Raw genomic sequence first — 14396 nt, 5'->3', positions numbered from 1 at the left:
ACCGGAGGCCAGTCTGTGAGATGGCAGAGGCAGTGTCTCTGACCACCACGTGCACCGCCACCAACACCAGCCCTCGGCCAGCCCTGTCCCCACGGGTCTTGCCTGTGCTGATGCAAGCAGGGAGGACCCGCACACAGGAGGTGGACCCGAGGCAGGGCGGATGCCGAGAGCAGACCCCTCAGGCCCCTGCCACTCCAACCCCACGCCCCCGGCACACAGCGGAGCTGCTCCATCCAGAAAAAGACCACGCAGGTCCCACGGAGCACACGTGCAGCCCGGGGGGGGCTCCAGCTGGGAGGTGAACTGGAATCGCCCCGGCCCCCGAGCAGAGAAGGGAGGGGAGGGCTTCCGGGGGGCACAGACCTGCTTCCAGGTCGGCCCTGTGCACGTCCCCCCAACCCCGTGCTGTGTGGACGGCCACGCGGGGCCCCGGTGGGGCGAGGCAGGGAGGGACTCCAGCTTGGTGTCTGGGCGGGCCCTGGATCTTGCGTGAGTGGGACATGAGCTCCACTGACGCCCCCAGGGGCACAGGCTCCACCATCAGGGTGGCGGCGCTGCGCCCTGGCATGGAGCCATCTCAGGAGAGAGGGGACATCTGCCGTGAACAACAGGCCCCACTGCCGTCCTGGTGACAGTTCAGACTTAGGGGCCGGCAAACCACCAACGCTCCCACCTACAACCACGAGTCCCATGAGGAGGTGACACACAAGAAAAAACGATACGGAGCACAAAGCACCCCAAGAGGAAGCACAGCTCCCCCCAGCCCCGCCACGACTTCACACGAGCATCCGTACAAGGATGTACGGATCGTTCCTGCCTCGTGGGGCTGACAATCACGCATCCTTAAAACCCGGCTGCACTAGATTGGCCTGGGAGGAACTGCACAAAAGCCAGCAAGGTCATGACAAGAGGACACATTTATTTTTACATGAATTATAAATGCCGGGAGCTCTTGACAGAACTCAGCTGAGCCCAGCACTTCTTCAGCCAAAAAGGTAGGAGACCTTCCAGGAGGAACACGAGAATGTACTAGAAAACAAGGGTTTTTATCACAAGGCATTTCTCAGTCCCTGCTGCAGTGCCCACGTCCAGAGAAGCGCCTGGGTCTCACTCGGACAGCGCAGAGCGGATGTGGGGCGGTGCAGCGCTCTGCAAACAGCACCCTGAGACCCAGGGCCCGCTGCAGGTGGCAACCTGGACCCAATCCAACGCCCTGCTTCAGAGGCAGGCCGCAGGCCGGGCAGGGAGGCAGCAGGGACAGCCTGCGTGATGACGGGCGCGACCCGCGAGACGACCAGCGCGTGCCTTCGGTGCTTTTAACGCTCTGTGGGGCGTGAGCACGTCTGCGTCCCTGAAGCTAGTAAACCTGACCGTGGTCACAAGGACACCTGCCACACAGCAGGCGCCTCCCAGAAAACAGGCCCCAGCCAAAACCAGTCTGCAGGGCAGGGGTGGGAGCCCCCTCCCCTGATCCGGGTGCCCGGGCTCGGAAAGCAATCGTGACCCCAAGATCACCTGACCCGCAGACAGCACGTGGAGTGGGCATTCAGCCCTCCTCGCCGGCGCCCCCTCCTGGGACCGGACCCTGCAGGGCTGATGCCCCACGGCCAGCTGCCCACAGGCTGGCTCGGGGTGCCTGGTGCCTGCCTGCCTGCTCCCGTGCCGAGGGAGTGAGGCTACCTGTGGGTCTGGGAGAGAAGATGAACACCCCAAAAGGGAAGCACCTGCCACACGTTTCGTCGGGCGAGCAGGGCACAGGACCCTCGGCCAACAGAAAGCACTCCTCTTGTGGCAGGGAGCGAGCCCTGTCCTGCGAAAAAGCCGCGGCCCCAGCGGTCCCCGGGGCACACCCCGTGTCGGCGATTCTCAGGAAGATGGGTAGGCTCAGCCCTGCCCACCCGCTGAAGCCTCTCCGGCCCCGGATGCCACACAGCTCACCCAGGACACGGAAGGAAAGTCACCAAGCATGACCCGCCCCACACGCTCAGCAAGAAGTTCCTCTGAGAGGACGCCAGCCCTCCGGGAGCAGTGAAAGGCAGGGCAGCCCAGGGGGTGATCCAAGGCCTGGATTTTCTTCTTTTGACTCCTTTTCTGTTCATTCATCACCTTCAACAGCTAAGAGAGAACAAGGGCAGTGGGACGGGAAGAGAGTGGTGAGGTGAGTGTTCTGCAGGGTCGGCGGAGGCCAGGCTGCGGCTGCTCACTCACTCGGGACGGCTCAGCCCTGACCTCCTGCCGTGCAGAGCTCCCAAGAGGGGCCTGGGGGCGTCCCAAGCTCGCCTGGGCTCCCTGGAGGACGACACTGGTCCAGGCTCTCCGTGTCACCCCTGCGCCCCCCGCCTGCCATCTCCTCCACGGCCTCGGGAACCACACGCGGCCCCGACCAGCAAGGGCCTCCTGAACACTTCGTGATGGCAGCATGGATGGAATTTCTTTCCCAACAGAATCAACTAAATGGCGCACACAGTCCCCATGCTTGTGTGTGTGTGTGTGTGTGTGCACGTGTGTGGGCTCACACGCAGCCGGGAAGGAAAAGGGCAGGGCGCACAAGCTCTGGTCTGTCCCTACGGCCCTGCCCAGGCCGCAGCCCAGAGGCGCACACACAGGTCCCGGGGCTCTCTCGGCCCAGACACACGCACATGCAACTCGCTGTCCCACCGCTCACTCGGGCCTCCTGGTGCACAGACAGCCCCGACCCGTCTGGGTTCCCTGGTCGGGTTCCCAGCACAGCCGCACCCACCGTCCCCTCATCTGCCAGCAGAACGCACGCCCAAGGGAAGCACAGCTAGCCGGGAGGGGCGGTGAGACAGCCCCCCGACTGGGTTCTAGCACCTCCCAGTTCCTCTCTCTGCTCTTAGCTGTCTCCTTAAGAACAAGTTCTATCATCTTAATACCTGGGATTTAATACCGTTAAAGTAGAAAGAACTCACCCCAGTCACGAGAAGCTAGACCACTGAGCCAAGAGCAGGCCGAGGATGCACTACGGAAGCACGCACGGCCCACGCACACAAGCGGCTCCCGCTCCAGCCCTCCCGCGAGGAGACGCAGACCAACCAGCACCCTTCCTCACCTGCACTGCAGGATGCCGAGGAGCATCCCTGGCCCCCACCCACTAGGGGCCAGCAGCAACGCCCCACCACACCTCCAGGCCCTGCCCAGCGTCCCTGGAAGGTGAGACCACTCCAGGCGGAGACCCACTGGCAGGCAGCCCGCTCGTGGGGAGGGCAACGGGAGGGTCCCTCACCTGACGCAGGGACCAGGTCCCGAGCTGCCAACACACCAGGCCCTGGAGCCAAAAGTGGGCACGAGTCAGCACTGGCCCTTCACAGGCGCAGCCCGGTAGGCGAGGAAAGCAACTCGGTGCCGCCAGGCTCAGTGTCTCTGGGTCCCTTCGCGGCATCAACGCGGGGCCACAGAAAACAGTCTTGAGAAGAACTCAACGCCTCAGGTCCCCCTCTCTGAGCAGCCAGAGACTCGGTTTCCAGCGGGCTGACGGCACCCCGAGAGCGCCGTCTTCTCCCCGCCCGCCGAGGCCAGCAGAGGGCAGGGGCTGAGTGCCCACCTACGCCCACCTCTCCTCCTGGTCCCAACCAGCACTAATGCACACGGGGATATACAAAGACGCCAACCTCGCCTGTCCTCACTGGCGGCCCCCCAGCCTGTGTCAGGGGCCTCTGCATCGTGTGCAACAATGCCCTCCACTCGCCACAGCAAGGAAACTGGCTCCCTCCCACTCCTACGGGGCGAGGGTGGCGGGGTGAGGGACCTCATGAAGGCCACGAGCTGGGTCCTCCTGCCCACCCCACTCCCCACGCCTCCGCTCCCAGCCCCCAGCAGCTGTTAGGAAGGCCCCGCCGAGATAAAGCTGCCGCGGTGGGGGCGCCCAGCTGTCTCCCGTCCGCCTGCTGGGCTGGGGGGACCCCACTCAGTAAACATCACCTCCCGGCACCTCCGCCCCCCTCCCTGCCCCGGGGGCCACTGGGCCGGCGTCTCCATCGTTGAATCAGAAGAGTCCTTGTAAACAAGTCACGGGTCTGTTTTGATGCGCAGCCAGGGAAGCCAAGCCGGGTTAAGCAGCCCACAGGGGTGCAGAGAAAGGGCCCGACGGGAGAGCTGCCCCGAGGAGAGGCCTGACCCAAACCACCGAAAAGCACGAAGGTCTCTGAGCGGGCGGTGAGCGCTCTGGAGGCGCGGCGAGCCCCATCCTGTGGGAGCAGCCGGCCACTCCGAAGCCCCTGTCATAAGGTTTCCACATTTTCCTTCTACTCAGAAGCCTTGGCTGAGGCGGTGAGGGCCCGAGTGGGCGCAGCCCCACGCCTCCAGACACTCTTCCTCCCCGAGGGCGTCCCCCGGGCCACGCTGAGGACCTGCTCAGGCCGTGACACCTGCGGAGCCAGCCTGGAAGTAGGGAAGCAGGAGCCCACACTCAGCGGGAGAACCCAGCGGGGAGGCCTCCTCTGCAGCCCCAGGTGCGCCCCGAGAACGCCCTCCCCGTGGGAGATAGGGCCCAGCATCACTTCTGAGAAGCCTGCAGGAAGAGGCTCTGCCCCGGGGTCTGAGGCTCCCATCGGCCTGCAGTCTGGCAGGAAGAGGGAGGCAGCCCCACCCCGTGGAATAAAAACTGCCACCGCCCAGAGGCCTATTTGTTTTGGAAGCGGCTCACTCATGAGCAGCTGGGACAGGTGACAACCGCTTCCTCTAGGCCCCTCTGCAAGACTCAGTCCTCAGGAACCCGGGGCACAGGCCACAGGGGCCTGTCACGACCAGAGCTGGACCGCACCAACGCGGGGACCCGAGTGCGGGATCTGAGGAGGACAGAGCTGCTGGAGAGCGCCCTCTACACATGGCCCTCTGGCAGCCCAGGACAGACTCTCAGTGCAGAAGTCGTGGACCGACAGCAGGCCACCACAGCACCTTCCACCTTCCACCTTCCATACCGAGCTCCGCCATCCCGGCAGGAGGGGAGACGCGAGGGGTGGCCAGGGAGCTCCCGCAGCACCCGGGGGGCGGGAGAGCGGACCGGGTGAGCCAGCTCAGGCCGCGCCCTTCCCGCCACCCTGGGATCAGTGCCAGAGCGGCACTCAGCCCTGGCATCTGGCAGGGGAAGGTGGGTGTGGCACGACCAGGGGACCGGGAGCGAGCAGGTTACAGGTGGAAGGCGCCATCGGCAGGGAATGGGATCAAGCGGCCTCCAGGGCGCCAAGCCCCTGACCCCTCGCCTTCCGCTCGAGTCACCCCGAGAGCCAGACCTACTGCAGAAGCCTGGGCTGCGGGGCTGAGGGCAGCCGTGCATCGGGACACAGGGCTGGATCCTCACCAAAACAGCACTCCAAGGGCAGGGCAGAGGTGATAGTGACAAGGTGGCCTGGGGGCCGCAAGGTGCGGAGCCCTTGCACTCACTTTTCATGCAGGCGCCACCTTGCCAGGTAAGCCCCACCTCACTCTGAGGGGACAGAGGGCCTTCTCCACGGTGGACACCTCACAAAATCCCACCACCACCAGCTGGGAAGGTTACTACTACGCCCATTTCACAGACAATGAAACTGAGGCTTGGGGAAGTAAAACAGGATGACTCGTGAAGCTGTAATCGGGATTCAAACCCCAAACCATCCAGCCCCCGAGCCCCGTTCCCATCTCTCACCTCCCCAGGTCTTAGCTCAAATGGCACCTTTTCAAAGACGCTCCAGAAGCCCTACTAAAACGGCTCTCGAGCACCCACCCACCGGATTCCACCCTGCTTCCCAGCATGGCCTGGATCCCTCCGTGGGAGCTCCGCGCCTCCGTGCGGCATCATCCCCGGGACACACATGCAAACCGCTGCAGGGAGGACACACGCATATTCCACCGCAGGTGACCGTGCACAGCAGCTCTTTCCCACCGGCAAAGGAAACTTCTTCAAAGAGAAGAAAACCAGGCGACGAGGAGAACGTGGCCACGGCCCAAAGCCACACGGCTCCGCTCAAACAGGACCACGGGTCACACGTGGCCCAGTCACCCACCAACGACCTCCTCGTCTTCTCCTTAAGCATCTGCATTCTATCCTCCGGTTCCAACGGTTCCTAGTCCCATGTCCCCAGGCTCCATCCCACAGAACAGCCCTGCACACCGCCGGGGGTACCCGGGCCGGGAGAAATCCTGTGCAGAAAGAAAAACAAACACGAGGAAGACAAAGAACGGCAGGCCTTCCAGCCAAGTCAGCTGGGAACAGCCCGCGCCACCGCCTCTTCCGGACACAGCCACTGCTGGCGAGGGACACGCGCAGAAGTCACCGTTGGGCACTGAGACCAGCTCCCAGACCAGCCTGCGGGGCCGACGCGCCCAACACAGGCACAGAGGGTGCCCCGCCGAGCACACCTATGCCTGGGCTCGGCCTCCCTCCCAGGCCACGCAGGCCCGCCCCCGACAAAATCAAGGACGTGCGCTTGGGTGCGTCTAAGTTTCCAGGACCACAGCAAGGACACTGTGGGAAAGGCTGGGGCAGCGAGAACATCGACACAGGCATCCCCACAGAGGCAGCCTGCAGCACCCACTCGCGCGAACCCCTCCCAGGCCACCATGAGCTCTGGACAAGTCCAGCAGCCAGCGCCCCAGTGCCGCCCGGCTTTCCCAGCACCCTGAGGAGAGGCCTCGGTGAGCCCAGCAGACAGTGACGCCTGGGGCTGAGAAGCCAGGACAGAGGCTGGAACAGGGCACTGCGGCTGCCCCAGGCCCTGCCCACCCCGCAGAGCCTCCCTGCGGTGCTCCGGTGGGTCCCCGGGGACACCTCCGCAAGGGTTCCCTGCACACACCCCAAGCAGGAGGACAAATGAGAAATGACACGTTGCCAAGAGCATCCAGGCACGTGGGGCTCGTTCTGCAAGGGCTCCGTGTGACCGTGGCCCTCTTTAAAGGGATCTGAACGCACCCTAGCCCCAGGCAAGCACTGCCACACACCCGGGCCACAGTGACCGCCTGCCTGGAAAGCAGCTGCTCCTTGCATGTGCCCCTGCAACCGCAGGTTCCAGGGCCCACTGGCCGCAGTTTTTCTGCTCGTGCCTCTATGCCTTTGCACATGCCGTTCCTCCTTCCTGGGCTGCGACCTTTTCTCCTTTCTACTTGGAAAACTCCTATGCACCCTCCCAAGCCGCCCTCCTGGCCTGTCCTCTGCCGCCCCGCATCATTTGCTCCTCCTGCACCAGCCTGACAGAGCACAGAGTGTCTTCTCCATCGGGGACACTCTGATCCTGAGCTCGGGGTCTGGCCCAGGACAGACGGTGGACGCAGTCGGGACTGGAGGTCCCCCGGCAGGAAGTGGTCCGGCTCACGGCTGGAAGAGGCTGGGTCACAGCAGCATCTTTCAGGATCAGCAAAAAGCAGGAACAATCCAGGTGTCAGTGGAGAGGCAACACATGCGTATCTCCACACCATGGAATATCATTTGGCAACAAAAAGGACAGCTGACACCAGCAACACCACCGATGAACTTTCACGACATTAAGCTAAGTGAACTGGTCACAGAAGACCACGTGTTGTGATTCCATTCCATTTCCATACGAAATGCCCAGAATAGGCAAATCTGTAGAGATGGAAAGTAAATCAGTGACTGCCTAGGGTCAGGGAGGGAACGGGGGGCCACTGAACACGAGGTTTCTTTCGGGGGTGAGGGCAACATTCTCAAACTAAACTGTGGTGATGGTCACACAGCTCTGTAATTTTACTAAAAATTTTTACTTAATTGTACACTTAAAGCAAGTAAACTTTATGGTAGGTAAATTATACCTCAACGAGGCTGTTAAAAAAAAACCCCAAAACCCTAGAGAATCGAGCAAACTCAGCCTGGGTGCCCTCATATGGGATTTGACTGCCAGCCACCGCGACGCCCTCCCCAGAGGCCAAGTGCCAAGGGAAAGTCATCAACACCCGGTTCAAATGCCCGCAGAGGTGGCATCCACGGGGCTGGATCCCCTTCACCTGAGCGCAAGATTCCTGCCGGCAGACCCATCAGGCCCGAAAGCCCCCGACCGCGTCGCACACCCTGGGCACTGCCCAAGAGCGCCAACTCCTCCGCCCTGCGGAGTGAATCGCCAGGCCAGGAGGCCTGTCTCCTCTGGCCAGAGCCAGGAAGCCCTACCCTGCGCCTCACCCCACCTCAATCTGCCCCCGGGGAGGAAAGGAGGTGCTGACGTCAAGGCCCGAGCGGCCCCAGCAAAGGGCTCGCAGGGTGCGGGCTGGGCTAGAGGGCGCGGGCGGGCAGGTCCCTGCAAACTTCACCCCGTAGGCCCCCACCAGTCAGAAGCGGAGGAAGTGCGTTTCCTCTTCTATATTCCCAGATGCTCGCTGGGAAGCTTGTGGACCCAGCTTTGTCGGGTAAAATGTAAACCGCACGCCTATCGTCCGCTCCCAGATGCCTGCCACTGCCCGTTGAGGACAGGACAAAAGTTCTCCCTAAACTACCATGCTCTGCGGGGTGGCTCCCTCGCTGCCCCCACTCATGCAGCTTCTGCTCTGGGCAAGGGTGCCACCCTGTCAGCTGCTGTCCAGAATGGGTAGAGCCAAGGACCCCAGAGGTGACCTACACAAGAAGCGCAACCCTTTTCAAGTTAGAAGTTACTTTTGTAAAAAGAGAGGAAAACAATTACCATGCACCTTGGTGCTCAATGCCAAGCAGAGGAAACGTACAGTAAGACGGATATGAGCTGCCCGTCGCAAAACTCTCCTGCAAATGAGCCCCAGCAAAGTCCAGCAGCAAGTTGTAACATGCTGGCTTTCTTCCTAGCTTCCCCGAGCAGGTTTCCTGCAGGCCTCCCTTTGCTCACACACGGCAGGGAGAGCTGAAGATAAGGCTGCCAGCATTACTCAGCAAGGCCCTTTCAGTGACACGGAAGGTGTGGTTTCACTCGAACATCTGTAAACCGCTCTTCTGGTCATGACAGTGATGAGAAGAGGAGGAGGAGAGCACACCATTTGCCGCTACAGCTGAGTCCATACTTTGTCCCCCGTGATGAACAAATGCAAAGAAACTTCTTTTAAAAAGAACAAAAAACATTAAAAACATGAGAACTCTATTCCAAACAAACCGGTTGACACTGAATGATGTGAATTAATAAAAATATCAAGAAACAGTAAAAAAACCACACATTTCCTCAATTCTTTCAGGCTGAAACCTGGCTAAAGGATTAACTGAAGTCCCAGCACTAAGCATGTAAAGGGCGTCTGGCAGGAGCCAGGCCCTTCACGCGCCGCCGGCGGGCTCTCCTCACACGAGGGGCCCGGTGGAGTGGCAGGTGGACCAGAGGGGGAGAGGTGGGGTCTCTGCAGCTGTGAAGTCCAGGCCGCTGCATCCTCATACTTCACAGCAGATGCTCAGTGAACCTGTGGGAGGGACAGAGGGACACCCGGGCCCTCCCAGCTCCAGCATCCTCAGACACCACCCTGGAAACACGCTCTCGAGAAGATCAGAACTTGACTACTGAGATTGTTCCACTTTTTTTTCAAGGGGGGGTGTTCATAGTTAAGGAAATGTTAAAGAATTCATGCTTCACCAAGTCTGATATGCAATCCACCAAGTTTAAAAACACATGCACGAAGATAAGCAAACTCCATCCTAACCCTTCTTTGGAGATCTCTAGTTCCCTTTCAGAACTGCCTACTTTACAGCCAGTTGGCAGCGAATGCTCCTTCCCTCCCCAGAGACCACAGAAGCAGCAGCTCCAAGCCCGTCCCTTTCAAAGCTGTCTTCCTCCAACACTGCGCCCAGCCTCCCCGCCACAGGGAGGTAAGTGCTCCGCTGATCTTACCCAGACAGTCCTGACAAGCGCCTCGAGAATCAGACCCTTCTAAGCCTAGCTGTGGTAAATTTCTGGTTGTTCACAATGATGACAATAAAGTCCATAAAACACAAACCTCAGGCAGTTAAAAAAACTGACTGCTGGTCAGTTTCCAGGCACAGAGTACCTGCTTCTTATGGACATGAGCACATAATAACCACACACAGACAAAATACAATCAGCTGCCCCCTCGGCAACCCAGCTGATCGGGCTGGTCCCTCCGACCCTAAGCCCTGTTAATTCAACTCAGCCAATCAATAGCCTACTCCCCTGAAACCGACTCACGGGAGGCCAGGTAGCCGCCAAAGCAATCCCTCCTGATAAACACAGAAAGCAAGCATCTATGGTTCAAAATAAAGCAAACACAGCTGTCTGCCCTCAACTCTTGGTGCCCGTGGGTTACGAAGGCCTCCTACAAACATCTCTCCTTACTAACAGTAACCAACATCCCCCAATGCCAGGCACTGTGGTAAACACTTTAGTGGACCCCTCCACAACACCACGCTGCAAGGACCATGATTTCCACTTCACAGATGACTTTTTAAAAGCAGGTCTGGAGAAGAAGTAACCACCTAGAGTCACACAGCTAACATGCAGTGGGGCTGGGACGGCAGTGCTGCCTCTGCAAGAAGCCAGGTGAGCGGCCCTGCCCCACGGCTGGCCGCCTGCATCACCCACATGCCGCCGTGAGCCCTGTGCTCTGGCTCCAGGTCTACCCCGTCACACTCAGCAACTCTTTGGCCTCTTTATTCATCCTTCACGCTGTCTGGTCTCCCCCTGGTCTCCCCCTTCACTAAACTCCACCCAACCTGCCGGGAAGGATGGGTCTCATTCATGTCCCTGACTATGCCGACAGCACCCTCCACTCTGCCTACACCGCGAAAGGGCCTGACAGACACTGACACGAAACGTACATCGGACCTTTCACCTCCCTTCCCGGACTTCAGTGTGTAGACAAGCCCTTCCACCGGTCGAGGCCAAGGACACAGCAACCGCTCCCTCACTCCCACCCCAAGCTCCCGGAGTAACTAACCTAACTCCAGAAGGGTGCTATACAAACCAGAGCTGGGCACAGATCGGATGGAGGACCACGCTACTGGGTGAAAAGTGCCAGCCCTTCTCGATCCTCAAAAAGTAAAAAAAAAAAAAAAAAAAAGAGAGAAATAAAAAAAGACAAGAAAAAAATGATGGCTTTAGATAGAATAACTTGTTGAAGACGACGTGACGTTTGATACGTTTATCTAACTTCTAGCAAGCCCAACACACACGCCGACAAGAGGGAGAGCCCAGCCCAGGCTCCGGTGCTTATGCTTCCTTCCTACCCCGCCCTGCGGCGGCCGCCCGCGGAGACGCCGATCGCACCCCGGCCCCGCCGACCTCGCCCCGGCGGACGTTGGCAGAGTTGGGTTCTTTTGCTTCTTTTCCCTCGTTTTTTAAGGGGCTGTTCTCTGCCGGCGTCAAAGTTATCTCTTCCCGAAGCAAGTTCGCCGCGGCGACCGGCGAGAGCAGCCTCCGTCCGACCTCCCCCACCGCCCGACACCCAGCGGCGAGGTGTGGCCGCCCGCCCGGGGCCGGCTCCCGGGACGCGACGCTCCGCGCGGGCGCCGACTGCAGGCCGGACGCGGCCCCGCTCCCGGCCCGGCCCCGACCCCGCTCCGGGGAGCCCCGGCCCCGCGCCCAACCCGGGGACGCCCCTCGCCGGCCCGGCCCACGCCGCCCGGCCCGACGCCCTTGACCGGTGCCGCCCGCGGCGCGCCCCGCGGCCCCTCCCGCGGCCCGGCCCGCCAGCCCCGCCACCCCGCCGCCCGACTCACCCCATGAGCCAGTCCATGGCTACGCGGGGACCGCCGCGCCCGCCGCCCGACTCTCTCGGCCCTCAGCTCGCGGCGGCGGCGGCGGCCGGAAGTAAACACTCGCTCGCTCACTCCCACACGCGCGCCGCGGGCGCCGCCGGAAGTGACGCGCAGCGCGCCGCCTGCTGGGAAACGTAGTCCGGGCCGCCCCTGCCACCCCTACAGCCCTGCCCGCCCCCCACCCCCACCACGGCCTGGAGCCTGCGCGGGGATGTCCCCTGACACCCCGGGATGTCCCCCCACACGCCGCTGTCCCCTCACACCCCGGGATGTCCCCTCACACCCGGGATGTCTCCCCACGTCCGGGATGTCCCCTCCCATCTCTCTGTCCCCCTGCTCCCCATACTGCCCGCTACGCCCTGGCCGCCCCATGTCGCCAGAACGCCGCAGCCCCTCCCCCCTCCTCGGGTCCCCTCGGCCACTGGCTTCTCTCCAGGCTCAGGAAGCTTCGCATGTCAGGCTGAGCCGTCAGCTGGCAGCAGGGGAAGTTTTCGGGGACAGGACCGGCACGGTGTTGGGCGCTCCCGGCTCGGCCAGGGGAGCGAGACCCTCTGAGCCCCGCGCCCTCGCATCCCAGCGGCCTCTCCCGTGACCTGAGCCCCACTCTCTGCCCGTCCCGGCGGCGGAGACCAGCAGGTGACACCCTTCCATCCAGCCTCCTGGCAGCCATGGGGCCCTGGACGCGGGGACAGTCAACGAGACAAACAGAGGTCTGTGAGGCGGCTCCTTCCCCAAGGAAGGAGAGAGCCTGGGGCAGGCGCTGGCCTTTGGCTGCCCTACAGGGCAGATGCCCAGAGGGACGGGCGCCTGTCCAGGGACCACATCGGTGGTGGAAGCCGCTGGCTGAGATCAAGAATGGAGGAGACGGTGCTTGGGACACATGGGACGCTTGGGACGGATGACACGCTGCATCCCCGCCCCCCCCCCCCCCCCCCCCCCCCGCCCAGTGCCGCTGCCCTTGGCCCTGGTCCCGCCCCACCCTACGGGCCCACCTGAGTCTCATCAGCTGCTGCCAGCTGTGCGGAGGTTGCCTCTCTCCCTCTGGTGCCTTGCTGATCATGAAGCTTGTGGGGGAAAATTGCACACTTGACCACCAGCCACCTGAGATGGAATAATGAGGAAAAACAGAGGGATGAGGGGAAGTCCTGTCGCGTGTCCCATCTCAGGGAGGAAAAGCACGCAGATATGGGCCAGGCCCTTCGTCTCCACAGCTGGACAAGTGGCCAGGGTAGATAGTTAGGACTTTGCCTGTGGCCGGCCACTCTGCAGGTTGCATCTCTACCTAGGACAGTGACCCAGACCATCCTTCCCGAGGATTATGAGCCCCTGGGGACCCTGCCTGCATCTGGCTGCTGTAATCTTCCCTAAACTGTTACCCGAGCTTCGGGCCACCCCCCAGGTTGCATCCATCTTCCTGCCCCGCGACCCGCCCCCCACCCCCCCATCCCACGTCCCCACAGTAGTCTGGGCTTCGGGTCCCTGCTCTTCCACTTACTGGCTGGGTGACTTGGAGAAGTTGTTTAATGTCCCTGCGACTCAGGTTCTTTATTAGTGGAATGGGAATAATAGTGCCCTAAGAAACTTCATAAGGTCACAGGTGTAGGCTGAAGATGGGGAAGCAGGGAGCTATGACTCAGCGTATTGGGAGTGTGACCCCCCTGCTCAGGCTACTTACCTGTGCTGAAGGTCCATCCCCCTTCCCCCGACGGTGGTTTACTGCTGGGTACACCCCACTTTACGGCTTTGTGTCACCCAGTCCATATTGGGCCATTCAGATCACATAGTCATGAGATGTCCCCTGGTCTTATGTACGGTCTGAAGTGGAGCCCAGTGGCAAGTCAAAACTCGCATCTCAAAGAATCATGATTTATTTCGTAAGAGGATGTGGCTTTGCTCCAAGACCCTAGGGCCCTCCTATCTCGTTCACCCACTAGAGCTCCACAATCTCCCCCAAGCACCACTGCATCCATTGAGTCATAAGTGCCAACTGGTAGAACTGCTCGTACTGCAGCCTCAGCTAAATCTTCTCCTCAGTTTGGAGCACATTCAAAACTGGCAAACCCTCAGGTCTCTTGCCAACTAGATAAGAATAGCACACTCAATGAGCACTGGTCAGAGATGATAAGTTACCTGCCCAATGTTCATATCCTTTTCTTCTCCCTTCCTTCTCTTCCTCCTCCTCCTTCTCTTTCCCAGCTTCCCATGTAGACAGGGTGGCCAATGAGATGGAAGTGGAAGTTGTTGGGTGGCTTCCAGGAAATCCTTTTTGTCTTTCCTCCCCACCCCAACCTGGCCCAGTCTCCTAGTTCCTGCCAATAATAGGAAAATGACGGCTAGAGCTTCTGCAGCCACCTGGGGCCATGAGGCACGCTAATGATGGCAGAGCAGAAATATGCAAAGAATTTGAGTTCCTGCTGAAACTCTGGAACCTCCACAGCAGTCCTGAACTTCCTACCTCTGGACTTCTTTAATTGAAAAAATCTCAAGTCGCTGTTCTTTCCAGTTTCTGTTACTTGAAGTTAAAGACGATTGTCTGATTGATATATCCATCAAAATGTGTGTGTTCTTCCTAGTGTTGAGGTGCTCAAGGTGTCCTTCACTTTGGAGGGGATGTCTTGACATTCCCAGATTACTGAACCTCCAAAATTTCACCTAGGTGTGGCAAGTTCCTAAATTTTCACGGGATCTATCCCTTTGGCAACCATGTGTGTTATTTTAGTGTCTAGAATATCACTAA

General features: G+C 60.5%; 1 protein-coding gene across 1 annotated transcript in view; it reads right to left on the bottom strand.

Moving 5' to 3' along the window:
• The window catches only part of MOB2 (MOB kinase activator 2), a 53484-nt gene extending 41761 nt beyond the window's left edge, over positions 1-11723 (bottom strand). The window contains exon 1 of the mRNA XM_061203919.1: positions 11621-11723. Coding sequence (XP_061059902.1) covers positions 11621-11637 — 17 coding nt within the window. The 5' untranslated portion in view covers positions 11638-11723. The remainder of the gene's footprint in view (positions 1-11620) is intronic.
• Between the last annotated feature and the right edge of the window lie 2673 nt (positions 11724-14396).

This window comes from Eubalaena glacialis, chromosome 10 (assembly GCF_028564815.1).
Source record: "Eubalaena glacialis isolate mEubGla1 chromosome 10, mEubGla1.1.hap2.+ XY, whole genome shotgun sequence".
NCBI classification, from domain to species: Eukaryota; Metazoa; Chordata; class Mammalia; order Artiodactyla; family Balaenidae; genus Eubalaena; species Eubalaena glacialis.
Note: the sequence above shows the minus strand (reverse complement) of the source record. Positions and strands in the feature narration are given on the sequence as shown.